The 27602-nt window shown below is 38.8% G+C and overlaps 1 protein-coding gene across 1 annotated transcript in view; it reads right to left on the reverse strand.

The window, feature by feature from the left end:
* LOC131167062 (SAC3 family protein A) overlaps positions 1–27602 on the reverse strand; it is a 56608-nt gene that overhangs the window by 6027 nt on the left and 22979 nt on the right. The window contains exons 7-11 of the mRNA XM_058125828.1: positions 10309–10486; positions 2520–3014; positions 2251–2391; positions 1991–2050; positions 1227–1357 (exon numbers count right to left, since the gene is read on the reverse strand). Coding sequence (XP_057981811.1) covers positions 1227–1357; positions 1991–2050; positions 2251–2391; positions 2520–3014; positions 10309–10486 — 1005 coding nt within the window. The remainder of the gene's footprint in view (positions 1–1226; positions 1358–1990; positions 2051–2250; positions 2392–2519; positions 3015–10308; positions 10487–27602) is intronic.

A 27602-nucleotide genomic window follows, 5' to 3' on the forward strand; every position in this document is an offset into this window, starting at 1 on the left:
TAAAAAATCAATGCATTTAATAGTTTTCCCCAATGGGTATGTGTATAAGTCACTTGAAATAGTCCTGGGAATTGACAGAACTCAATCCAACAGGTCCAAAGTGCTTATCCTCCCCCATAAAAACCAAGCTTGAGACCTATTGATGCTAAGACAATGAGGGAAGAAAGCGACAGGAGAGAGAAATTGAAAAGAGAAGAATGATAGATGAGAAAAAGTGAACATGAGAAAGAGAAAGGAATGAGGAAATAGGAAGTTCAAACTCAAAATCTATTGCAAATTAAACATTTAGTTACACAAACCTAGAAGTTGAATTAAACTGACCCTAAATAAAGATTAAAACTAAAAAATTACCAAATTTTAACATCTAACATTCCCAAAACAGTTAAAGGCCCGTTTAGTTATAAAAAACACTTTTCATTTTCCATTTTAGTAAATTTTTCAGTTTCACAATATAGCAATATACTCAGCATTTGTAAAGAAAGAAGTCGTACTGCAAAAAAAAATATAAACAAAAAGATTTGGCAGTATTTGTTTGTCAAAATAGTTTTAGTTTTCATTTCTAATTTTTTAATTACAAAAATGTCACCTTATTTTCCAATTTTCTAATTATATAGAAGAAGTTAGAAAGCATCTTTTTTATTTCCTTCTAGATTTCTGATTTCTTAGTCTACATTTGGGAGCACAGAATATAGATCTTGAATTTTGATTTTTGTGGATTATGGTAAAATATAGTACAAAATTATATTGAGTTTCTTCCAAATCCACATAAATTCAAATTTAAGCCCCAAATCCATAATACCAAATACCACCTTATATAATTTTTAGAAAACTGAAAAATATCTCTTTGTAATTATTTCGAAATCTAGAAATAAAAAATAAAACCTGCTTTGCACAACTAAACAAAACTCATTATTTTCTACCTTCTTGGAAAACTAAAAAATAATTTAAAATTTTCATAACTTTATAGAAAACTAAAGATGGAAAATGTTTTCCACAACTAAATGAGACCTAAATTTCCCAAATCAAATTAAAATCATTATTTCTTAAGCTAGTGCCAAAACTAGGGTACTGTGCACGGAACTGCTTTCCAACAAAAATCATTTTAGAGAACCTCATCATGAATTGAGAACACATTACAATATGGTGGGCAGGTATGATTTAATAAGGAAGCTCAAAGAAGTAGGAAAACAAATAACAAAAAACAATTTCTGACTTGTGTTACTAACCTTGACATGGACGATAGAAGATCTCTGTTGTTATTAGAGTGCATAATAACACAAAGTAAGTTGTAAGCAGAAAACTCCATATAGCATCCCTCAATTCCTTCAGCATAAAGGGCTTTCAACTGGGACTGGCACTGCAAATCAAGGAGAAAAATGTTGAAGAATGATTTAGTCAGTTTCAAAATCTTAACAGCTTCCGGCATTCAATTAAATGAATTCCACAGCACTGTATTGAACATTATTTATACTCATCAAATTACAACCATGACAGTATTGTCAACCTAAAGATTAAGAATAGGTAGCAGAAAAAGTTTAGGTACGATGCAACACATGATTCCTCACTGCCAGTTAAGATGGGAAAAATGATTTATCTTACAGAGCTAATGTTCAGTGCTCCACTGTGTTTGACATTATTTGAAAGCATCAAATTACAATTACCTATGAAAATATTGTTACCTCTAAAATTCAGAATATGCAAAAGCAAAAGTTAAAATGCATAAACGAAAATTTTTACAGTACAACACATGATTCCTCAAAGGCCAATTAAGATGTTGACACTTGACACAGCATTCAGACAATGGTAAATTGGAAACAGTTTCTAGAGTAACTCAAGAAAATATGTGGATTTTTAACAAGCAAATCAATCAGTTTTTGTCCCAAAAAGATGACCATGAAAAGAATGGAACAGTGAAAAACAACTTCCACACGCAAAGTTGCAACCCATGACAAAGAAGAAAACTTTCAAATAACATATGGAGGCAGCCAACCTGATTATACTCTGGCAGGTCTCCAACTTCCAAAGCCAATCGAGCATGGGTCTCATAGACCTAAACCAGATATGAGGAACAAATAGCATATAAATACCCTCAGAAAACATGTATGACAACAGCAGGATATCATCTTCATAAAAACATAGGCATAATGCCATCTATATGGCCATATAACAAACATCCTGTAATATTAAAAAAATGTTATATTCACCCGCATGACCCATGACACATAAGGAAATGTCAACAATGAAATATACCTGGACTGTCAACTTATTGTGTATCCGTTGTACAGTTAGATCTTGACGAATAGATTTCAACTGATCACATTTATAAAGGTAATTCTTTTGAGAATTTTGAACCATATCTAAAGCCTTTTCCAACACTTCTTCAGGTCTCACCTGCAAGAAAGTAAGTTTTTCTGTTTCAGAGTGTCAGGTATACTATGAGCGGAAACCAAACAAGTCATAATTTCAAGTCTCTCTGACTCATACTATCCAGAGTGAAGGAATAAAGCAATGGCAATTACAGTGGAAGGATCAGGTGCAGAAGTAAGGCGCAAGTAGCGTTTCTCTATTTCCTGGCAGGTCCCCTTGACAGTGAGGGAATCCCAGTCAATATCTTCAACAGCCCTACTGCTACCATCTTCAAAGCCCTTGCTAAGCACCAAGGCAGTAGCTCTTTTGGTGTACAAATTTCCCACACCAACACCCTTTGGCCTAAAGTGATTGATTTCTGCTCGATGCCCATGCCCCTTTTCAAAACGTTTGGAGCGATTTTCACGTTTCTTTCTTTCCTCTGGTGAATTTGCAAGTGCCATTGCACCAGAGTAATATGCTGTCAAGCTCTGTTCCTTGTCACTATCACTAGATGCATCACCATCAGCAGCAGCGCGCAAATCATCACCAAGACATTGCCTCTTAACTGGCCTCTGGGAATTTTTATTTGCAGTCCTTGGTTCCGACAAGAGAAATTTTGTATTGTTCAAATCATCCTCCTTGCCATCAGACTTTCCACTTGAAAACTGCAATAGCATTTATTTAAAAAGGGAACTTAAAGAATGATCATTAACAAATGGGCAATCTCAATGTCCATTGTTGCAAATAGCCAGTGCAACAGAAAACAGTGGTATGGAAATTATGCAGACAATGCCAAGATCCTAAGTTGAATGAAACAGTGTGTGTGCATGCACATTTGTAGCAGGTACCTTTCTCTTTTTGAAGAAAAGGGAGAATATACAATAACATGATCAGCGTATGGACACAAATAAATAAAATAAAATTTGTGTGTGCTCGCACGCGCATACATGCAAGTGTGTGAATGTATGTTAAGACATCCTCCTCAGTTAACACTTAATTATGTGCTTTCCTATTTGCCTCCAATTAAATCATGTACTCTTCTTTACAATGCCTTTACTTACAAAAAGCTATATCCAAAAACATCCATTGCATGCCTAGTTTGTTCTGACTGACAGGGAAAAAAAATTATACCTTTTTGTTTTAAATCATGAAAATATCAAAGAAATGTTCAAGAAATTTCTGGAATTCAAAGATAGGATCACTAAGAAAAATGTACAACAAAAAATGCAAAAAGGAACACAAAAGGGCTCATTAAGGCCTCTGAAAAAAGTACAGAAAGCTAGTACAATTTCTAGTCGTGGTGAGAAACCAGTCCTTTCCCACACGAAAAAACAACTAAAAATTCTACTACTTCCAAAGCATAAAGGCTTTTTTTTTTTTTTTTAAAGGGTCCTTTGTGAACAACCTTTAAAGTACCAATTTCATCCTCATCAATTCTTTGTTTCACTTTTTAAATTTCCTTTGTATTCTTATGTGACTTTCCAACTTCAAGTTTCTAATAAGTTTGTCTTTTCTATGAGAGCATTAAAAGATGCGAACTTTTCAGTTCACAAACTTCAGTCATGTCGTAGATCCATCTTTGCCTTCCCCAATTTCACTTCAACTTCTCTTCGTGTTGTGTGCCTTTCCCTATAATTTTATGTCATGCATGCCTTCTTAGATGATCCAATATCTCACCACCCCAAATGTTATTGTTTACTGATGTCCTTAGGGGATCCTCAATTTCTGTAAATTTTTCTTCATAAATCAAGCATCGAAATTTGAACATGATTCAGAAATTGCTACATGATTCAGATACTTGAATAACATCATTATCCTATCCTCCTTCAAACCCCCACTCCCCATTTACCAAATGTCTCCTGATGTTTTAAGATTTGTGTTACCTTTTGGTTTAAGGCAACTATACTCCAAGATATAACAATAGAAATTTTTCTCCAGAATCATTCAATCCAAATGAGACATTTCTATACTAGAGTGAAACGCCAGTGAATTAAAAAGAGGAAAGAAAGAAAGAAAGAAAAAACCATCTTTCCACTCAAAGTGTCATTGTTGCTATCTTACAAAACCACATTTGTCAAATCACCCCAGCTTCTCTTTAGATATTATCTCTTCCAATGTCATGCCTAAGTTGAAGATAACCGCATTTTTAAAGTGTCCAATTGCAAGTACTTAACCCCAAAATACCATGGATTGTTGCAACCCTAGAATGTGGCACATTGAACACATGCATGTTCAGTTGAATGGACTTACAAGTTTTCTCTTGCATCATGATCATTGTCATATAATTATTTTTTACCCCCTCTTCTTTCCCTTATATGGTACCAAAAGGGATTTTTAAAATTCATTTAGAAATTTTTCATTAGACTTCTTTAAAAAATACACCGTGCCATGTAATTCTCATGATTAGGGCTGTTATTTTAAAATCTAATTTAGGAGCCTTATGTTTAATTGAGGAGTTTGCTTTCAGATATGGAGACGAAAGATATATTCAGTGGGTAAACAAAAAGCACTTCAATTACCTTTAAAAGAAAAGTAAACAAATGGATGCAAGCTTATGCAATGATGAAAAATAAAGGGAAAACTACAAAACAAGAAGCAATGGTATCGATAAAATGATAAATTTTCTGAAGATTAACGAAATATATGTATTTTGCACAATAATTTAAAGGTATGAAATCTGAAAAAGGATTGAATAGTTCACATGAAAGCAAAGTGTCATCAACAGGAACCCCACATCCTATTCCTACAGCTCTTCTTCATTGCAACCATGCATATAACAGCTCTCATCCCTAAACTAGCTTCCTTCATCAGAGTTCCTTCAACCTAGAATCCCTACACATGAGCTTCTCATCCTCACCTAGAATTAAAGTGTTATCCCTGTACCCTAACCCTCTTCAAACCCTTGTTTATTAAGTATGAACCAACTGGGTATCAAGAGGGACATGTATGGACCAACAAAAAACGCTTTGTCTTCAAGGAAAAAGGAAGACCTTTGCACATAACTGAAAAAACTAACCGTCGCCTCTTCTGCATCTCTCTGCTGAAGGAGGAACGATGATGGTTGTTGAAGGAAATGTGCCTCTCCTTTTTCTAATAAACACCAAACTGATGGTGAAGACTACAAGAACACCCAATCACTTCATCGTGATTTGACTACAAGTGAATCCTTTTGGTCAATTATATCAGCAAACAGAATACCAGTTAAGGAGCTATACAAATGATCTATGCTCCTGATGGAGAAGAGGTTGAAGAAGTTTTGGGGATTTTGGGAACCAATACAGAGATCACTGGAGGAAAGCAAATCAAACAACCTAAAGCGGATGTTGCGGTGCTTCCATTGCAGCTTCTGAAGTGTGGGGAGGGACCATGAACAACAGTCACTTTTCACAACCAGCCCATTATGATGAAATTCCTCAGGGAACCTCAAGATGTTTGCCCTCCAAAACCTCCCAGCTCTCCTTAAAAAATGTCATCGTGAATCCATCAAGGCCTAGAGCTTTCTCTTTACTATACCAGTTAAGGGGCTATTCAGATTATCTATGCTCCTGATGGAGTAGAGGCGGAACAAGTTTTGGGAATTTTAGGAAACAATAAAGAGATCAGTGGAGTAAAGCAAATTAAACAACCTAAAGCAGATGCTGGGGTGCTTCCATTGCAGCTTCTGGAATGTGGGAAGGGACCATGAACAACAGTCAATTATCACGACCACCCCATTGTGATGAAATTCCTCAGGGAAACTCATGATGTTCCTTCCAAAGCCTCCCAGCTCTCCTTAAAAAATGTCATCTTGAATCCATCAAGGCCTAGATCTTTCTCCTTACTCATCTCACACTTTTTTTTTTAAATAATTTCTTTGGTTTTCAAAAGGCCTTCCAAGCAACTGCGCTGAGCACAACTCAATGGGACTCTAATCAAGTCCCCCACAGTCAAGTCCCATCAGCATCAATATGCTTGGGAGCTCCTCAATATAGACATTCTTTAAAATAAAAAAAAATTAATTTGATCTCCAATCTGAGTGTTACCCCTCAGAAAGCTCCCTGACACTACTTCCAGATCCTTGATAATACTTATCCTCCTACTTCCCCCAATGCCCTATGAAAAAAGCCCGAATTGCAATCCACTTATTTAACCCATTCATCCTTGATTTCTGGAGCCAACTCATGTACTCAATAACAACACCTCCAATTTATTACAGCAAACGGTCATTCTAGCCCTATCCTCCTCGACTAATAGACCACACTCCTAACATATCCAGGAGCATTATTTCAAATAATTTGTTTTTCTCCACTTTGACATTTGCAAAGATCTCTTTGCTCCATTTTTTCAACTTCAATTTAATGAAATTCAATTTTTTTTTTTTTCAATTTATAGCCCTCATGGCCTTAAAACTCCCCCAGCAGAGCCTCAAATACTCCCTGAAAGTGGGATTGTGGGCTGTGCTAACCACATGTTCTCAAATCTAGAGTGGGTGGGGACTGGGAGCCAGGTGCATCAGATCGGAATCTAGAAGCATGTGGCAATAATCATAACCAAGCCTAACAAGGATCTCATGTGAAACATCTCACACAGTGAACAGGCTTCTTCTCCATGAAACCTATGTGAACTGACCATTGCTTCAACGAATGTCCCTAAAACCACAATCCCGAATAAAGAAATCAAACCTCCTCGTGCCACTAGAAACTCTACAACCCCTTCCCTCCCCCCCCCCCCCCCCAAATCACCGCCACCAGCCACCGCCAACTACACAGCCCAGATACTACACACACATCAAAGAAAGAATTCCGGAAGGAAGATGAGTTTGGTCCATAGACTGACTGAACCAACGCTCTCCCAAAAGACCTCTTAAGGTCTAGCATAACTGACAGAGAGGAAGACCCCACTAGACAATTCTTGATAGAAGCAACCCTAGTATTTAACTTCACTATCGGACCCCTAGAACACCAGAAGAAACCGCAAATCTAGAGACCTAGAATCCCAAATGCTTCAGATCAGAAATGTGTCTTCTCCTGACTTAGTCTCCTGTAGAAACAAGATATCAGAGGTGATCTTATTAACTAAGTCCTTCACCACTCTCCTCCTGCCAGCTCCTGTACACCTCGAACATTCAAAGAAAGAATCTTCATCCAACACTGTGGCAGACCCCGGCAGCCTTTCCTCCTTTGTTGTAACTAACCAATGACATAACCTATCCAATTCACTACTCATATTCTTAGCCAATTTTTCCCCATGTTCCTGTCTTCAAACTCACCAATCTCTGCACTAGAATTTTCCAAATACAGACCCAACTCATCTAGGAGATAATGAGCTGCCAGCTTTTCACTCTCATCTCTTATAAAGGTCCATAGTATTGATTGGAAGAGCCCTCATTTTGTTAACTCCTTGTGCCACAAGGGTGACCCAAAGTTTTTGTGAAGCAACATCAAATCTGGAAAACCACTCTTGGTAGAAGCATTCTTTACTTGCTGACTTCTGGTTCACCATCTCAGAGACCCTTTGTAACCAAATTGGTGCAGAGCTGGGGACAACAGAATTACCTAGGAAGGCTGAGCTGTAGATCGGGTTTCCCCAGCAACTTGGCAAATTTCTTCTCGGTTCAGACCTTCATTTGAACTTGATTTTATTTATAAGGAAAAACTGCAAACTCTGTCTGATGGGAGACCCCAACAGCACTCACATCCTCTCTATATTTGTCTTCCCCCAAAGAGTCCATACTGCCCCTCTATTCCCCCACAATTGCACGATTAATAGTTCTTCATTTTCAGAATTATAATGTGGGAGAGGTGTTCTCTTCATCTTCCAAAAAAACTGAATAAAACACCTCCTCTTCTTTAGATCTATTGATTCTCCCAGTTCTCTCTCGTTGCTACCGTCTGAAACATAACATCGAGATACTTCTGGCCTTCAAGTGGTATTCCCCTGCTTATCCTGCGCCTTTGATGCCCAAGAAATATGGACCTTGGAAGAGTAACCTGCATTAGAATTGGATCCACCCAGCAGTAATGCCACCTTGTAAGTGAGATGAGCTCCATTATGGACCTCTGGTGATGGCCAATGAAGCTTTCCCCTTCAAGACTTAAGATTCTCATTTCCACTGGTCCAGGTTTTTGAGCAATGCTGGGCCTCATTAACATTGGGACCAAATACACCCCATGAATAGGTTTGGCATTTTCAGAATTCAAATTTGCTAATTTTCTGAAAGTGGAAATGGATTTCCTTCCTCAAAACCCCAAGCAATCTGCAAGGTCATAATTTCCTTTCCCATATCTCCTCCTTTCCCAACCACACTCACTCGAATTCCTCCATTGCCACCGAGATCAGGAGATCCTATAAGCCTCTCAGTCTCAACATCAGCTCCATGTGCCGCAAGTCAAATGAAACCAATGCTCATCTCTTCCTCAATTGTCATCTGGCGAACTGTTTACGGACTGCTCTTTTCTCTTGCTATGGTGAACCTTAGGTGGCGCCCAGGATTGTGGGGGACTTCTTACTGTGAAATTTTGGGATTTTGGGAAGAGCAGGAAAAGAAAAAAGCTATGGTGACATGCTGGACACTCAGGCTCGAGAGGAATGCTAGACCCTTTACGTGTCAATCTAGCTCTCCTAGCTTATTATGGGATAGAGTGGTGTTTTTGGCAACTTTGCAGGCTCTTTATTTCAATTTTTCTGGAGCTATCTCTAACCTTCAAAGAGATTCAAGGAAGACTAGCTAAATTTGATTGTATTATATGCACTTTGCATGCTGTTTTTTGGAGGTCGCCTCGTCCTCCTTCCCTTGTAATTGCATTCTGTTTTGTTAAATGAAATTTTCTATGAAAGCAAGCTACATTGAGGTGAATTTGGTCAACTCTGTAATTTGTTGAAGAAAAATCTAAACTTCGCAAAAAAAAAAAAAAAAAAACTCACGAGGTTATTCATTTTCTTTGTTGTTGTTGTAGTTGTTGTTGTTGTTGTTGTTGTTGTTGTTATTATTATTATTATTGATAGATTAAGAATGTACAAACAGGACAATAAGACATCTCCTTACCAAACTCTAGGTAACCCCAGAAAAAGTAATAAGGAAAAACTAAAAAAGCACGAAAAACAACCCAGAATAATCAGCTCGTCCTAACAAGACAACAAGGAATGCCAATTGCACTGAATATCCGAAAATCACACCCCCTTCAAGTCCCCATTACCCACACACAAAAGAGAAGTCAAATAGTGAATCTTCTCCCAAACCAATAGAAATGCAGCTCTTGCTTTATATTTATAGAAAAATAAGTAAACTATTGATTTGTCATTTTAATTTTTGTGCATCTATATAAAACATTTTAATATAAATGTTGTCAAAGAGTAAGAATTTTTATTATATTTTGTGAAACCATTTTTTCTAAGTGAGTTGAATTTTAAAAATTTTGTAAATCCAGAACTAATACTCTAGCAGATTAATATTTTTTTATGATTAGATTATAGAAATACTCATTATGATTCTGATCTGAAATAAACCAAATGTGCCCAAAAAGAGAAAGGTAGTAGAATAAATTATTTGTTACCATCCTAAGTATGTCATCTTTACCTTTCCTCCCATTCTTTGAGATTGTCCAAAATTTGCTTTTCTCATTATTTTATCATAACCCTTCCTAATTTAGCACTGCTGGAATCGTAAGGGCCTGGGCCTAAGGGGTTTTCTGTTGCGCAAAGAAATTTCTTAGCCATTTCTATTAGGCTTCTTGTAAATATTTTATACACTCTTAATTCTTAATAAGAATATTTAATAGTTAATACTTAATGCGCAATTTCCAAATGCATGGGGTTCATTGAGCTTTCTTGTTGGTTTTTGCTTAATATATCAACATCAGAATTTATTTAACTTTTAAAATAATCTACTTGTTTAAAACTAAGAAAAGAAAAGAAAACAAACTTATCTACAGGGATTCCAATATAAATACACAGGATAAAACAAAATTAGAAGGGTAATACCTTTCTGTCCACTTCATTGAACTGAACCCAACCACTATATTTTATGGTACTGTGATTGGTAGGTGCAGGTTTGTCAATTAATTTCTCGTCTGCTATAGGCTCCCACCTACTTTTTGATCGCCTACTTGGACTTCTTTTGTATTTTGTCAATGAAGAAGCAGGGGTTGAAGACGGTGAACTGTTGTGAACACCAGAAAGGTCAATCAACAGAGAGAGAGAGAGAGAGAGAGAGAGAGAGATTCTTGAATGATACAAGAGAGTGCTTAGAAATTAAATATTTATATATCTAAAACAATGAATTGGAATGCAAGCAAGAGTAGAAACATGACCCATTTAAATTACTAAGCTGACACACAAATCTGAGCACATATCTACCAGACAGGGTATATAGACAGGTCCATTCCATGATACGTCGATAATAGAAGTACAATAAACTATTTTATAACAAAGAAATTCCATTGTTGGAGAAAATGTATAAATAAACCAGAATGATTTCCATCTTAAAAAACCATGGATAATTATGTCTCATTTACCCATTATTTGGATAAACAAGATAACAACAGTGAGTAATATAAATTTATCCAGAGCTCAAATACGTGTCTGTATAACTGCAAGATATCAAGGGGGGGCGGGGGGAACAAAAAGCAAAAAATAGACATTTGTGAGGGTGCCAGGTGTTAGGGAGCGACAATGTAATGGGGAAAAGGGTGAGAGAGATACTACTCTAATTGTATCCTCCAGGGATTTATAATGAGTCTATGATTATTTGGGTTAATGTTTGTATGGTTATTCTCTTGGATCAGAATAATACAAGTAGTCCTTTTCATTATGGTGTTTCGTTGCCTTGGATTGGGATATATCTGATTGTTGTTGCATTATTCAGTGTATGTGAATATCTTACTCGTGTGATATCATATTGTTCCTTGTTTCTTTTGAGTATTTAGACTCACCTGGTACTCGTGCCTGCAGGCTTGAACGTGTGATTGTTGGATGACTCGTTGGGGGAGAGCTCTCAACGAGTGTCGCACGACCCTTACTTGAGTCCTATTTTGGGGGTCCGTGACAGTTGGTAACAGAGCACAGTGTGTGCGAGCACCATGAGTGGTAACATGAGGAACAAGTCTAGAAAAGTAGAGCGCATTGAGGTGCTTGAGACAAAACTTGTAACCTTGGAGACAACTTGCTTTGACCTCCAAGGCTTGGTGGCAAAATTGATAAAAGAGAAAGGCGTGCTACCATCGCTTGAGGCCACCAAAGAAAACCCTAAAGGAAATCTCTATGGGGTTTCAAAATTTGAGGAGAGAATTGTGGAACTTGAAAAATTCATTCCATAGGTAAAATCCCTAGAGAAAAGGCCAATAGAGCTTGAGGCCTTCTGGAGGAGTATCGAGCAGTTGGAAGCCTTTGAGAGTAGACTGGAACATATTGAGGCATATTGTCATCTCTAACATCCCAACAGGGAGGGCCAATAGAGCTTGAGGCCTCCTTACGGGAGCTAACGGATAATTTCAATTTCCTTGCAGAAAATGTTAAGGAGTCCATCAGTGCTTTAAAGGAAGATTTGAAGGCGATGGGCAATGTCCAGAGTGCTGTGGACCAGGTTCAGAGGGATTTATAAGAGATGACGGTGAAAGTGAATGCAATGGAGCAAATAGCCCGAAGGCCGATTGCGGAACCAAGTGAGGGTATTCGATTAAAGGTACCGGAACCTAAAAATTTTGGGGGTACCCAAGATGCAAAGGAATTGGGTAATTTCTTATTTGATATGAAGCACTACTTCATGCGTTCAAGAGTTGGTCTGGAGGCGGTCCGAGTAAATATCGCAACCGTATACCTTGTTGGGGATGCTAAATTGTCGTGAAAAACTAAATGAAATGATATTCAGCACAATAGGTGTGTCATTAATACCTGGGATGGTTTGAAATAGGCGTTGAAGACCCAATTTTATCCATAAAATGTAAAGTACATAGCACAGTGCAAAATAGTTGAATTGCAACAAATCGGCTCAATAAGGAGTTATATACGGGAATTTCAGGCCCTAATGTTAGACATCATAGACATGACCGAATCAGATAGGCTATTTCATTTTCTCTAGGGTTTGAAGACACGGCCGAAGAATGAATTGCGTCGGCAAGGGGCTAGTGACCTCTTTTCCACCCTCGCTGCGGTTGAATAGTTAGATGCTTTTTCAGACAGTTCTAGAAAGCAAAATTTCCCAATATCCACCAATAATGATTCCAGGCCCAATAAAGTGTATAAGCCCACAAATGGGGGAAGGGAAAGAGAAATGAATAGTTCTCGGAAAGATAGAAGAGCGCCCATGACTAGGGAGTGGAGGGATGGACGAACAAGGGGTGGGCAGTGTCGGCTACAGGTCTCATGTTTCCTTTGCATGGGACCGCATCGAGTGGTGGAGTGCCCTGAACGAAAGGCATTGAATGCTCTGAAGGCCCTTCGAGGGGAAACCAAAACCCCGACAGAAACCCCAAAAGAAAAATAGAATATGGTGGGAGCATTGAGATTTTTGGGGCATTAGAGCGGCAAGTAGGTACCAACAAATCTCAGGAAAAGGACTTAATGTACGTTGATCTACTTTTGAATGGAAAGAAAATCAAAGCCATGATTGATACAGGGGCCACCATAATTTCATTGTTGACACAGAAACTCAGTGGTTAGAATTACAAGTAGACAAGGATGTGGAAAAGTTGAAAGTAGTGAATTTTGAAGCGTTAACCACGCCACGAGTGGCACCTAAAGTTGCCTACCAAATGGGGTCGTTGTCTGGAACAATTGATTTCACCGTGGCACTCTTCGATGACTTTGATATGGTATTGGGGATGGATTTTCTTAAAATGACACGCTCAATGCCGATCCCAACTGCGGACTGCCTTGTGATAATGGGAGATACACCTTGTGCAATTCCCGCAGCCTACAACACTTTTGATGAGAGGAAATTACTTTTAGCCCTATAGTTCAAGAAGGGAGTAAAAAGGGGAGAACCTTCTTTCGTGGTACTACCAGTAGTTTCAGAAAATGAAGAAATAGACGAATATCCAGTTGAAATTAAGGAAGTGTTGGAAGAATTCAAGGAGGTAAACCACCTGCAAGTGCCGCTTATCGAATGTCGCCGCCTTAGTTAGCTAAACTTAGAAGGCAACCAAATGATCTAATAGTAACAGGACTCATCCGCCCATCAAAAGCACCTTTTGGGGCCCCAGTGTTATTCCAAAAGAAATAAGATGGAAGTTTGCGTTTGTGCGTAGATTATCGAACTCTTAATAAGGCAACGGTTCGCAACAAGTATCCCATCCTGTTAATTGCCAATATTTTTTACTAGTTAAGAACAGCTAAATATTTCTCTAAACTGGACTTGAGATCGGGATACCACCAGGTGCGCATTGCAAAGGAAGATGAACCTAAGACCACTTGTGTTACCCGATTTGGAGCATTTGAATTCCTTGTCATGCCTTTTGGGTTAACAAATGCACCTACTACCTTTTGTACCTTAATGAATTAGGTTTTTTGGGACTACCTTGATCGATTTGTAGTCATTTACCTTGATGACATAGTGGTTTTCAGCTCATCCTTAGCAAAACATAAAGACCACCTTCGGTAGGTCTTTCAAAAACTCCGAGAAAATCAGTTATATGTAAAGGGGGAGAAGTGTGCTTTCGCTCAAAAGCATATTAAATTCTTGGGGCATATCATTGAAGAAGGCCAGATACGGATGGATCCGGAAAAGGTACAAACCATCAATGAATAGCGAGCACCTACATCCGTTAGAGAACTGAGATTCTTCTTTGGGCTAGCCAACTACTATCGGAAGTTTATAGAGGGGTACTCTAGAAGAATTGTGTCATTAACAAATTTATTGAGGAAAGGGGTACCATGGGGGTGGTCAGAAAAGTGTCAATTAGCATTTGTTAAATTAAAGAAAAAAATTGTAGGAGATCCTGTACTAATCCTTCCTGATGTGACAAAGTCATTTGAAGTGCAAGCAGACGCCTCAGACTTTGCATTAGGGGGTGTTCTTTTGCACGAAGGGCATCCAGTTGCTTTTGAAAGTAGAAAATTAACGGGTGCCGAATATAACTATACAGCGCACGAAAAGGAGCTTCTAACTGTGGTACACTATCTCCGGGTGTGGAAGCACTGTCTCTTGGGGTCCAAATTTGTGGTAAAAACAGATAATGTGACAGTTACTCACTTCTCGTCACAACTAAGACTAACCTCAAAACAAGCCCGTTGGCAGGAGAAGCTAACTAAATTTCATTTTGATTTTGAATACAAAGCAGGGAAGATGAATGAAGTGGTTGATGCTTTTAAGCAGAAAACCCGAATTGGCAGCATTGAAACTCATTAGTCATTTATCAACTAGTAGGGTGGCGTTACCCTTGAAAGAACTTATCACGGAACATTTAAATACAGACCAGCACGTGCAGACATTGAGCAAATTGATAGAAGAAGGGAAGACACGACAATTCTGGGTAGAAGATGGGCTGATAATAACTAAAAACAGGAGAGTCTACATGCCCAAAGCTGGGAACTTGAGGAAAACCTTACTAAAAGTGTTATGATACATTGTCGGCTGGACATCCCGGATGGCGAAGAACTCATGCATTGATTGCACAGGGGTACTATTGGCCGAATATACAAGACGATGTGATGAGTTATACCAAAACTTGCTTAATCTATCAACAAGACAAGGTAGAAAGAAAGAAGACCTCAGGTTTGTTGGAGCCATTGCTAGTACCTGCAAGGCCATAGGAGAGTGTCTCTTTAGACTTCATTTCCTCATTTGCCAAAAGTAGAGGAGTATGACACGATTCTGGTGGTGATTGATCGGTTTTTAAAATATGCAACTTTTGTACCAGTTTCGAAGTCATGCTCAGCAAAGAAGACAGCTCAACTATTCTTCAAACATGTAGTGAAATATTGGGGTGTTCCAAAGAGCCTAATCAGTGATAGGGATGCAAGATTCACGGGGGGATTTTGGGGCGAGCTCTTTCATTTGATGGGGTCAAACCTTAATCTTTCCACCAGCTATCACTCCCAGACAGATGGTCAAACAGAGCGTTTTAATGGGATGCTGGAAGAATACTTACGACATTTTGTAAACTCAAATCAGAAAACTTTGGTTTCCTTACTGGACACAGCACAATTTTGTTTTAATTCTATGAAATCCTCTGCGACTAACAAAAGATCTTTTGAGATTGTGACAGGTCAACAACCGACTCTCCCACACACTCTTGATGGTCCATACAGGGGAAATTGCCCGAAAGCATACCAATTCACAAAGAATTGGTTACAAAACATAGAAGTCACTCAAGCTCAGTTAGAAAAAGCATCAAAGCGCATGAAGAAATGAGCAGATAAAGGGCAACGACCACAACAATTTGAAATAGGAGATCTGGTTCTTGTAAAGGTGCCACTAGAGACATTTCGATTTCTTTGTGGCAAAGATAAAAGGCTTTTACGCCGCTACGAAGGTCCAATCAAGGTGATCGAAAAGGTGGGGCATGCATCTTATCCGCTTGAACAACCAGAGTGGATGAATAGCCATAGACAACCAGTCCAACCGGTGTTTCACGTCAACAACTTAAAGCCATTTCACACTGATAAAGCGGATCCGCACCAACAACAGTTAAGGAGATCAACAATTTCTAGAAGGCAGACTGTAGACAGAGATGTCCAGGAGATCCTTGTAGATAGAATCATCAACAAAGATGGTCGTCAACAGCAACAATATTTGGTTCAGTGGATGGGGCTGGGGGAAGAAGAGAACAGTTGGGAAAAGGCAGAGAATCTCTAGCATGTCATGCAGAAGATTGAAGATTTCAGAAATTCGAAAACAACAACACCAACATCAGAAGATTGAAGAGACCTTCTACAACACACTGACGAGGACGTCGATAAAATGAGTGGGGAAGGATGCTAGGGAGTGACAATGTAATGGAAAAAAGGGAGAGATACTGCTCTAATTGTATCCTCCAGGGATTTATAATGAGTCTATGATTATTTGTGTTAATGTTTGTATGGTTATTCTTTTGGATCAGAATAATACAAGTAGTCCTTTTCATTATGGTGTTTTGTTGCCTTGGATTGTGATATATTTGATTGTTGTAGCATTATTCAATGCATGTGAATAACGTGCTCGGGTGATTTCATATTGTTCCTTGTTTCTTTCGAGTATTGAGACTCACCTGGTACTCGTGCCTACAGGCTTGAACGTGTGATTGTTGGATGACTCGTTGGGGGAGAGCTCTCAACGAGTGCCGCACGACCCTTACTTGAGTCCTATTTTGGGGGTCCGTGATAGTTGGTATCAGAGCACAGTGTGTGCGAGCACCATGAGTCGTAACATGAGAAACAAGTCCAGAAAAGTAGAGCGCATTGAGGCGCTTGAGACAAAACTCGTAACCTTGGAGACAACGCGCTTTGAACTCCAAGGGTTGGTGGCAAAATTGATAAAAGATAAAGGCATGCTACCAGAGCTTGAGGCCGCTGAAGAAAACCCTAGAGGAAATCTCCATAGGGTTTCAAAATTTGAGGAGAGAAATGTGGAACTTAATAAATGCATTGCACGGGTAAAATCCCTAGAGAAAAGGCCAATAGAGCTTCAAGCATTCCGAAGGAGTATCCGAGCAATTGGAAGCCCTTGAGAGTAGGCTGGAACATATTTATGGCATATTACCATCTCTAACATCCCAACAAGGAGAGCCAATAGAGCTTGAGGCCTCCTTACGGAAGCTAACGGATAATTTCGATTTCCTTGCAAGAAATGTTAAGGAGTCCATCAGTGTTAATGAATCTATGATTATTTGTGTCAATGTTTGTATGGTTATTCTCTTGGATTGGAATAATACAAGTAGTCCTTTTCATTATGGTGTTTTGTTACCTTGGATTGTGATATATCTTATTGTTGTAGCATTATTCAGTGTATGTGAATATCTTGCTCATGTGATATCATATTGTTCCTTATTTCTTTTGAATATTGAGACTCACCTGATGCTCATGTCTGCAGGCTTGAACGTATGATTGTTGGCTGACTCGTCGGGGGAGAGTTCTCAACGAGTGCCGCACAACCCTTACTTGAGTCCTATTTTAGGAGTCCGTGACACTAGGCATGTCTAGTGACAGATGCATCACTCCTTTCCCTCACATTAAGCCCATTTGGGCTGTAACCCAATCCAATTTGTCCCTCCTCTCCAACCCCTCCTGCCCCAACAAAACAGCACCTTAATTGGGCGTAGCATCACCCAAAGTCACTCCACAATGATAACAACTCCATTACTGCCCTACGAAAAAGAAAATGTGGCTTCAGATTCTAAGCCTCTCCCTTCTCAACTTAACTGTTATTTGAATAGCCTCCTAGCAAACAACACACACACACACACACACACACAAGGCTACTTTTCTAATTGCTTAAGAATGCCAAATTATCCTCCGACGAAAATTTTCATTGCCCTTCCCACTAATAACCTGGAAAAATGACTTGACTGAAAAGTTCTCGATGTCTGGCCTTTTTTCAATAAATGAACTATTATCACTTTATCTAATATAAGTCTATCCGCTTGGTCGCAATCTATCCCAACCCCTTCTTCAAAGGACCAAAAGAGTTCCCACACAATGCGATTCCACAACTTGAAGGGCTCTACAAAACATTCAGAACCAGACTACCTCAAAACCATTAACAATGAATACACCAGCTATGGAACCTTCCTTGGTGACTACCAATTAGAAAAGCTCCAGAGAAGACTCCATCAATGTTCAAAGCCACATCCCTACATCATATATCCCGCTCAAACATGACCTATTTACAATGCCCACACAAGAGCTTTCATGCACTGGAGGATCAGGCTACAGTGGTCAATGTTAACTTGGATCTAAGGTGAATTTTGAGTAGCATAAGTCCAAGTTAGTGACCCAGAAAATTCATGTTAATAGTAGTTGTTAAAAGTTATTTTAGTCTTTTAGTATTATTAAATGTGTTAGTTTGTTAATTAGTGAGAATTAGTAAGGGTATTATAGTCATTAGAATGTTCTAGATTTGTACTATAAATAGAGGGAGAGACCTATCTTCAAGTTCGGTCATTCATTTAATCAAAATCTCAACATGGCATCAAAGCATGATCCAACGTAAACCCTACCACACACAAACATCGCTGGAAAAAACCTTCCTGTTGCCGAACTTCTTAGAACCACCCCTTCATTTTACAAAACCAACCATAGCCAAAAACAAAACCCCTTGAAACCTAACCCTACAAAATCCCATTTTTCGAAAGTTCCCCACATGCCACCATGCGCCGACCAACTACCAGCAATCCCCACCCCACCCATCAGTCCGTGAGAGAGATTTCTGCCACCTTTTTCTGATTTTTTCCTCCACCATGTTCTGCCTCCTTCCCTAGTATTATCAAGATGTTGGGCATGTTTTTTGCTCAAAACCCCAACCTTTTTCGACCATGCACTAGTGGTAATCCGTAAGTTGTTCCGTGTTTATAAAGGCATTTTTATAAGTTTCTTGGAGCAGTGGCAGTGTTCATAAGTTGATTTGTGAGGTTGTGGCAGTGCTATATTAGTTTGTAGGTGGTTCACCTCATTTGTGGTTGTTTCGGTGCTTCACATCGTTTGCGGTTGTCCTAATTAGTTTTGATTGTTCTTCTTGTTTGACATTGGTGTGGCTGTTGGCTTGTAATTATTGGGATGGAATCTAATCCCAAAACATGTTTCCTTCATCACTACCACAAATAACAACTCAAAAGTTGGATTGAACAAATTATGTTCAATTGTCAAAAGTTGTTCGAGTTTATTTAGCAGGATTAGGAAAAATTGACCACTTGCTCCAATCTGATCCTTCTGATGAGAAGAGAGTAGTGTGGATTTAGGAGATGCCTTCATTGCTTCCCTCTTGCTCCAATCATAGCACAAGCTGGATCCTCGTGCTATAAAATGTATCTTTCTAAGCTACTTATATCCTCAAAAGGGATATCAGTGTCATAGCCCTACACTGCATTGCTTCTTTATTTCTACAGATGTTACTTTCTTTGTGTCTACACCTTACTACACTAGTCCCTGAGTGCTTCTAATCTCAATGAGTCTCTTCCTCTATCCAATCTTCCAGATTCTAATTTGCTATCCTCGCCCAATCAACCACCTGTGTCTCCAAGTAGTTTGAGTCCTTCTCATCGTCTCGATCATCCTAATTTGCAGGTGTATTCACGTCGGCAGCTCCAAGGAAGAGAGTCCCCTCTAACTTCTACTACCACAACTTTGGTTTCCTCATCTGATGATCATATTTCCCACGATGTTGATCCTCCCATTGCTGTCCAAAAAAGTAAATGCACATGTACACAACATCCCATTACCAACTATGTTTTCTATGACGTCTTAACACCCTCCTATTATTGTTTTGTTACTAATTTGTCATCTGCTACCCTTCCTAAAATAGTTTCAGAAGCCATAGCCCACTCTGGGTGGAGGAATGCCATGATTGAAAAGATGAATGCTTTATAGGACAATGATACTTGGGACTTTGTACCTTTTCCTCCTGAGAAGCATGTGGTTGGTTGTCACTAGGTATACACAGTGAAAGTCAACTGTCATGGTTCTATGGCTCATATGAAGCACATCTTGTTGCTAAGGGGTATACTCAGGTATATGGTTTGGATTATTCTAACACTTTTTCTCCAGTTGCCAAACTTACATTAGTGCATCTATTCATCTCTTTGGCTACCACTTGTCACTAACCTCTACATCAATTAGATGTGAAGAATGTCATTTTGCATGGTGACCTTGAGGAGGAGGTCTATATGGAGCAACCGCTTGGGTTTGTTGCTCAGAGGTAGTCAAGCTTAGTGTGTAGATTGAAAAAGGCACTATATGGTTTAAAAAAATCTCCTAGAGCATGGTCTTGTCGATTCAATGCTATAGTACCTGAGTTTGGTCTTTGACGGTGTGCAATGGAACACTCAATGTTTTATCGTCATACTTCATCAGGTAGGATCCTTCTTATTGTGTATGTAGATGATATTGTTATTACAACTAATGATGATAAAGGTATTTAGAGTCTTAAACATTTTCTATAGACTACGTTTCAAACCAAAGATTTGGGATCGTTAAAATACTTCTTGGGTATAGAAGTATCTAGATCTTGTATGGGAACTACTTTGTCACAAAGGAAGTATGTTCTTGAACTTTTGGATAAGATTGGACTGCTGGGATCCAAACCGGTTGATACAACCATGGATCCTAATAGCAAGTTTGTGTCAAGTATGGGTGATATGTTGCCTAATCTTGGAAGATACCGAAGACTAGTTGGAAATTTGAAATCCCATAGTCACTCAGTCGGGCATATCTTTTGCAACAAGTGTTATAAGTCAATTTTTAAATTCTCTGAGGACAAGTCATTGGGATGCAGTAATTTGCATCTTGAGAAATCTCAGAAGTGCACCTAGGCGAGGTATTTTATATCGAGATTACAGTCACACTTGTATTCAAGGATATATAGATGCAGATTGGGTCAGGTCACCTTCTGATCGAAGATCCACAACCGGGTACTATATCTTGGTTTGTGATAATTTGATTTCTTGAAAGAGTAAGAAACAAACTATGGTGGCTAGGTCACATGTTGAATCAGAGTATAGAGTTGTGGCTCACACTACTTATGAACTTGCTTGGTTGAAGAACATGCTGGAAGAATTAGTTTTTCACATTCTCAGTCAATGGAGTTGACGTGGGATGATCAAGTTGCTCTTCATATTTCCTCCAACCCGATTTTTCATGAGCGAATGAAACACATTGAAATTGATTGCTTGATTGCCATTTTGTTCGGGAGAAACTTCTATAGAAGTTCATTACTACCACTTATGTGAACTATGATCAACAGCTTGCTAATTTGTTTACCAAAGCTTCGGGGGGTGCTCGTGTTAAATTTATTTATAACAAGCTAGGAGCATATGATATTTATGCTCCAGCCTGAGGGGTAATATTAAAGGTTATTTTATCCTTTTATTATTATTGTGTTAGTATGTTAATTAGTGAGAGTTAGTAAGGAAATTATGGTCATTAGAATGTATTTGATTTGTATTATAAATAGAGGGAGAGACCTATCTTCAAGTTAGGTCATTCATTTAATTGAAATCTCAACAGTAGTAACAAATTCCAACAGTTTAAGTGATATGAGCCATGGTGCCCACAGTAATGGTTAGTTATTTCCAAGGTTTATTTATATGGTTTAAGTGGGTAGCAACTAAAGGAAAGCCAGAGACCCAGTGTTTCTTTGCAGGAGGATCAGCCCAAGTGCTTAATGAAGCAAGTTCCTAATACTTCAATTGGGTCTTCATCAAAAGAGAGGCAGAAGCTGCAGCAGATTGGTCTCTTCTTTGTGGCAGCATCAAATCTGGGTTATTTCAGCACATGCATGTGCAGCTAACAGTTAAGGTGTGGCTGACAAGTTGGTGATACGAAGTGGAAAAGGAAGCGACAGCATAGAGTTATCAAATCAATCTCCGGTTAATGGAAGCCCTGCAGCTCCAAGGGTTTTTCCAACAAAGAAATTTATTAGAGGGAGGGAAATATTAGAAAAATGAAAAGGGAAGAGAAAGGAGGAGGACAAGATATCCACCCAAAACAAAAGAAAAGGAACAAAAAATAACTACTCCAGAAAACAAAGATTACAAATCAGCTCTAATCAAGTGAAGCCACCCAGTCCTGTTGTAAATCTTCCAGAGGAAGATGAGAAAAGAATTCATTCACCAAAACACACAGTGATGCTAGGAAAACCACTTTAATCGAAAGCACATTAACAGTAAATTTCAAATTCTTAAAAATTCTGGCATTTCTCTCTAACCAAATACACTATCAAATAGCCATAATCGAACACAGCCATAAACCCTTTCTCTCCTTACCCTTTCCAAACCCCTTAAAATTCACAGAGTAATATGCCTCCATAGAGGAAGGGCAAATCCAATTCTCCCCAAAAACACCAAGCAACTTGCTCCAAAGGGACCAAGAGAAGTGACAGTGTATGGACATGTGAGAGCAAGTTTTTCCACTTTTTAGGGCACACACATCAGGTGATAGAACCTCGTAAGCTCTACGTTAGAACCATCCAATTAAACTTCATTCCCTCCCAGGTCAGGCAGCCACAGTCCCATTTCAGAATTTTTTGAACACCAACATCCTGCGCACTAATCTCCTCCACTGAAGTAATAACCCATCCCCACAATGGTTAGTCACAGTCAAGTCTACACCCCACTCCCCCTCAAAAATAGAAACATCCTCTAAGCCTTCAAGCAGAGAAGGCGGTACATAAGAACATCCCCAAGAGCGTCAAACGAATCGGAAATATAATCCATATTTTCACAGATCTCATCCAACAAAAGCAATATCACAAATAAAGTCACTGACATACTCCCTATCTTCCTCAGAGATTTAAAAAAGAAAAAAAAGCCAGCCCGGTGCACAAAGCTCCTGCATATGCGGGGTCCAGGGTATCTTCCTCAGAGATACCCTCCCAAATTTTTTTCCCCTGAGAATAATTACCTCCTTTGTCTAAGCCACTTACAACAATTCTAAGATTCCAGAACATAAAACTTTCCAGCATCATCAATTTTTAAAAAATTTCCTCCCTGCTAACTTGAGTTCTTACAACTGTTATGAAACAAATTTTTCATACCTTTCCATTCCTTTCTTGCTGATCAACGCTTATACACCTTCATTTCCACCGCCTTTGTACATTCTTTTTCCTCTATCCCCAGAAGTACTTGACACGTCTCGCACGACCCATTTCCCAAGCTTTCTTCATTCTGTCCTCCATCTGATTGCATCTCCTACTTCTCATGAGAATTATTGACAATTTGTTCACCCCCAGTTCCTGACAATCAAAAGTTCTGATTTTGCAAAGAAAATTCTGGAAAAAGACTAGCTACAATTGAATAAGAAGTTTCCAACTCATAATTTCTCCTCTTATCCACTTGCATAGCATCCATATTATCGTAGGGCAAAACCCCTTTATCTATACGAGAGCCCCACTACAAGGCATATCTGGGACTCTGTTTGTTTTCTCAAAAAGAGAACGCTACCTCTTTAATCCCCTCCGTCCGATTAACCTATGCCACTTCAGTAAAAAGGCCACAATAATCACCAAATGGGCTGTCTATTGAAATCTTTAAAGCATGCCCAACTCTCTCCCAGCAATCCCACAAAACATTACCTATACTCAAAAATCCACCACTCTAAAGCCCATCAATCATAGGCCCAATATCTTGATGAGATCCATTACCTAGTAAATCTATAGTACAAGGAATAGAAGGCCCACCACTCTCGCCCAATGTTCACCTCCATGGCTGATTGTTCACTCGTAGGAAACCCTAGTTTTGCATCTCGCCGCATCGCCGTCTAGGGATGTGTAGTCAGCTAGTTCATCCAATTCGGTCAATTAACCGAATTAACCAAAAAATTTTGGTTAACTATTCATAATAACCGAACCGACCGAACTACCCTTCTTACCCGAACCTTACCCAACAAAACCGAATTTCAGTTATTTCGATTTTCACCAAATTATGCACACCCCTACATATGCAACAAAGATTAATTGTACAAAATGCAGAAATGGCATAAATCTCAAATCTAATGACTTTTAACAACCTGCGACAGCCACAGCAAAGGCTAGGGCGACAATCACAGACTCACGGCGAGGTCTAGGGCAACGGCATGGCGATTGGCGACGGCTTGGGCAACGACAAAGGGCTAAGGGCAAGGCGATTCAAACTCTCGAAGGGCGGAGGCTGGTTGGTCGGCGATTGGCGTGGAGGCTCGCTAGAGCTGGATCAGGATGTCTAGACGCTAAAGGGTGGAGGGTCTGGACTCTGGAGGCTAGAAGTATCGATTCTAGAAGACTCGATAGAGTGATGGACGCTAGTCGCTCGTCGGCTAGTAAGTCATTGCTGGCCGAATGGAAAGTTAGGAGCTTGGGAACCCTAATTCCCAAAGGCAAAGTGTGGAATGGGAAGTCTGAAATCGTGGAATCTATGGAGTGGACTCAGTGGAGTGCCGACTACCGAGTGTGGAGTGGAGTAATGGACTGTGGAACCCTAATTATAATTTATATAATTTATATTCAATTATTAATTAATTATATAATTGTGTTAAATCGGTTAACCAAAATGTAATTTCTCCATAACCGAACCTAAAATCGAGTAACGATTTTACCAAGATATAAAACCGAACCGAACCAACCGAATTTGGTCGGATATTTCGATTAATTCGATTTTCACTGAATTATGCACACCCCTACTGCCATCACTCTTCTTCTCGATCACACTGTGCTATTGCCACTAGACTACCTTCACAATGGAAGCCTTCTTTGTTCCTGCAATTCAAGCACCCCTATCCATGCGCTAAGACTCCAAGGAGATTTTCCTTCAATGACCTCGCTCCACAAAATCTTCCCCTTTTTTGTCTTTTCTATATCAACCCTCTCAAGCTTAAAATAAATCGATACAATTCTCCCTACCTAATCATGTAGCACATCCACAAAGCTTCTCCAGCTACCTCCTTTCAATCTGTTGGGAACAAGAATCGAAGATTGCTAAACTCCTAACTTGAGAAATTTGTCAAGCCAAATCGTCCCTAATTGCCACCACACAATCAAAGCATTCAAATCTCTTTATTTCAACAAATCTACTAAACCAAGACCACATCAAAATCACATTCTACAAAATCCATTGTATCACTGACATAGAAGCCCTCACCCATCGATTTTTTTTTCTCATTCCTCTCGATCAAAACCACAAAATTTCCTACCCTCTCTACCACTTTATTCTCAGATCGAAGGGTTTGCCTTCAATATGTACTAATCGCTGAGGTTCTTCTACATCATGACTCTTGAACAATTTCATGGTCGATCAAAAAAGAGGACACCATGTGGGAGAGAGAGAAAAAGAAGGGGGGGAAGAGTGTTTAACTGTCAATGTCCTCTCCCCATTACCAACATTGAATCGAACATGAAGGAAAAAAAAAAAAAAAGGTCAAGAGCCTCCCTAATCCAAGTATTTTAGTTATGGGAGTTTGTCAAAAATCATGAAAAGAAAAACAAGATTCACAACTCTAGTAGGAATTAAGCTGATAATGTCGTTGTGGGATCAAAAGGCCAAGGGAACGATAGGAGGTACCATGGATTTTCTTGGTGCTAGAAAGAATTGTGATTAGTCTAGATTATCTAAAGTTTACATTTGGCAAGCAGGGTGCTGAAATGCAAAAAATCTTGTTGTAATTCTCATATGCAGATAATGAAATCTTTAGAGAGGAATAATGACTATAACTACTACTGTGGAGAGCAAGGCGGATATGAAAGATGGATCAAGTGAAAAAGTTAGTGAGGGAGGTCTTAAAAAGAAATGGGCTGATGTATCTGATTAGTAAGTAATTGTCTGGTGAGTTTGCATGTAATGGCATTTGCTACTAGATGAATTTCGCAAGCAATATGAATACATTTTTAACTCCTCATACTTAATGGCTATTATTTCCCATGTCTCACCAAATACTTTAGAAGATTTAGAAGGTGTTCCTATTTTTGAAGATGATGAGAGGGGCAAATAAAGATCAGTGAATGATCATAAAAGGGATGGTATTTTGCCCATCCTCATTTCACTCACGAAGATAGATAGGGAGAAGGACTTCTTTGTGTATTAACAAAAATAAATAGTGGGAAGGATATTGATCCTCCAATAAATAAGAGGGGGGTGTGGTTGTCTAACCCTATAGGAAATGAAAGTTTGGTTGGATGGCTGTAATTTGAAGCGTTCATTTAGTCATGATGGAAAAGGGTTAAAAAGGGGCCTTTCAATTTAGTTGCATTAGGTTCTTTCCTTTCAATTGTCCTTCCATTTTTACTTTTATTCTTATTTTTTCCTTTTGAGGAATTCTCGTCCTCCTTTTGATTGCAATTTAATAAATTTTTTTATTAAAAAAATGATTACGTAATGAGGGAATCAACGATCTATTTCAGCCATAAATTTGGAAATAATGACCTTGCAAATAACCACCTCTTACACCACAAACCACCATATCTATTTCCAAAAAATGCTTTGATGAAATCCTCAAGATAATGACCTACAAACCCACCAAACCAAAAAGTGCACAATATTATGGAAAAACTTCCTTCCATCCCATAAACAACTTAACACAAAATCCCTTTTAAGGTTCCTCTACCCTATGGGCAAGAGACCCAGGAAGAGTAAAGCAGGATGCAAAGTAGGTGAGAAAAAAAACTTTCAGAAAAAGAAAACTAAAAATGAGAACAAAAAAAAAATTAGAAAAAGACCTGACAAACAAATTGAGATCTCAATAGTTTTTCAGAATAAAATATAATAAATAAAAGATATATTAGAAGACAAAAAGGAAAAACAATAGACATGAGATCTTCCAAAAAAAAAACTAAAATTGAGAACTAAAAAAACAAACCAAAAATAAATCACAAAAAGACCTGAGTCCTAAAAAAGGGTAAATATAAAACCTCTTTTTAACCCCTTCCCGTCATAGTTAGTAGAGCGCTTCAAACTCACTATTGTCGGTTGCCCCTCCTCAGCCTTACTTTTTCCGCCTCCCGAACAAACTTCTTTTTACCCACCCAGGTCAGATAACCATAATACATCTTATCCAGCAATTATTGAGCCTCTATCCTTCTCATTATGTTCACCTGCACAAGACCTATGGGTGGGCAAAATATCAGCCTCAGTCTACTCAAACTTCTCTCTTTCCTTGCTTATTCCATCAACCCAAAAAAAGAAACAAAACTCCAAACCATCCAGTAGAGATAAAGACACATGGGAAATATCATTCAAAAAATCAGAGGATTCCAATCCATATCATAAATTTTTTTATAAAGGAAAATATACTAACAGAAGACAAAAATACAATGACAGGGGAACAAGATGTCCTCCAAAGAAACGGAAAAAACAAAAAAGTATAAAACAATTACATGAGAGCTGCCCTCCAATCCCTTTGCAGGTCAGGCAGCGGCAACCTCCAGAACTAGAAAAATTGAAAAACTCAAAAAAATGAACCCAGAAGGAGGCAAGCAACACAACTTATCACATAACAAATGACAGGAAGCTGTATCAGTCCTAGAAGCTGCTCCGTACCAAAATTGATCAACCTCCTACAAGCAGCTTGACAGCCCCTCTGAGGCCAGACATAATTTCCATGGAAAGCCATTTGGAAAATTTTTGCACCACCCGAAGTTACTTTTTAATTCTTATGAGGAAACTTTGGGAAAGATCCTTACTCTT

The sequence above is a fragment of the Malania oleifera genome, chromosome 10, assembly GCF_029873635.1.
Source record: "Malania oleifera isolate guangnan ecotype guangnan chromosome 10, ASM2987363v1, whole genome shotgun sequence".
In the NCBI taxonomy this organism is placed as follows: domain Eukaryota; kingdom Viridiplantae; phylum Streptophyta; class Magnoliopsida; order Santalales; family Ximeniaceae; genus Malania; species Malania oleifera.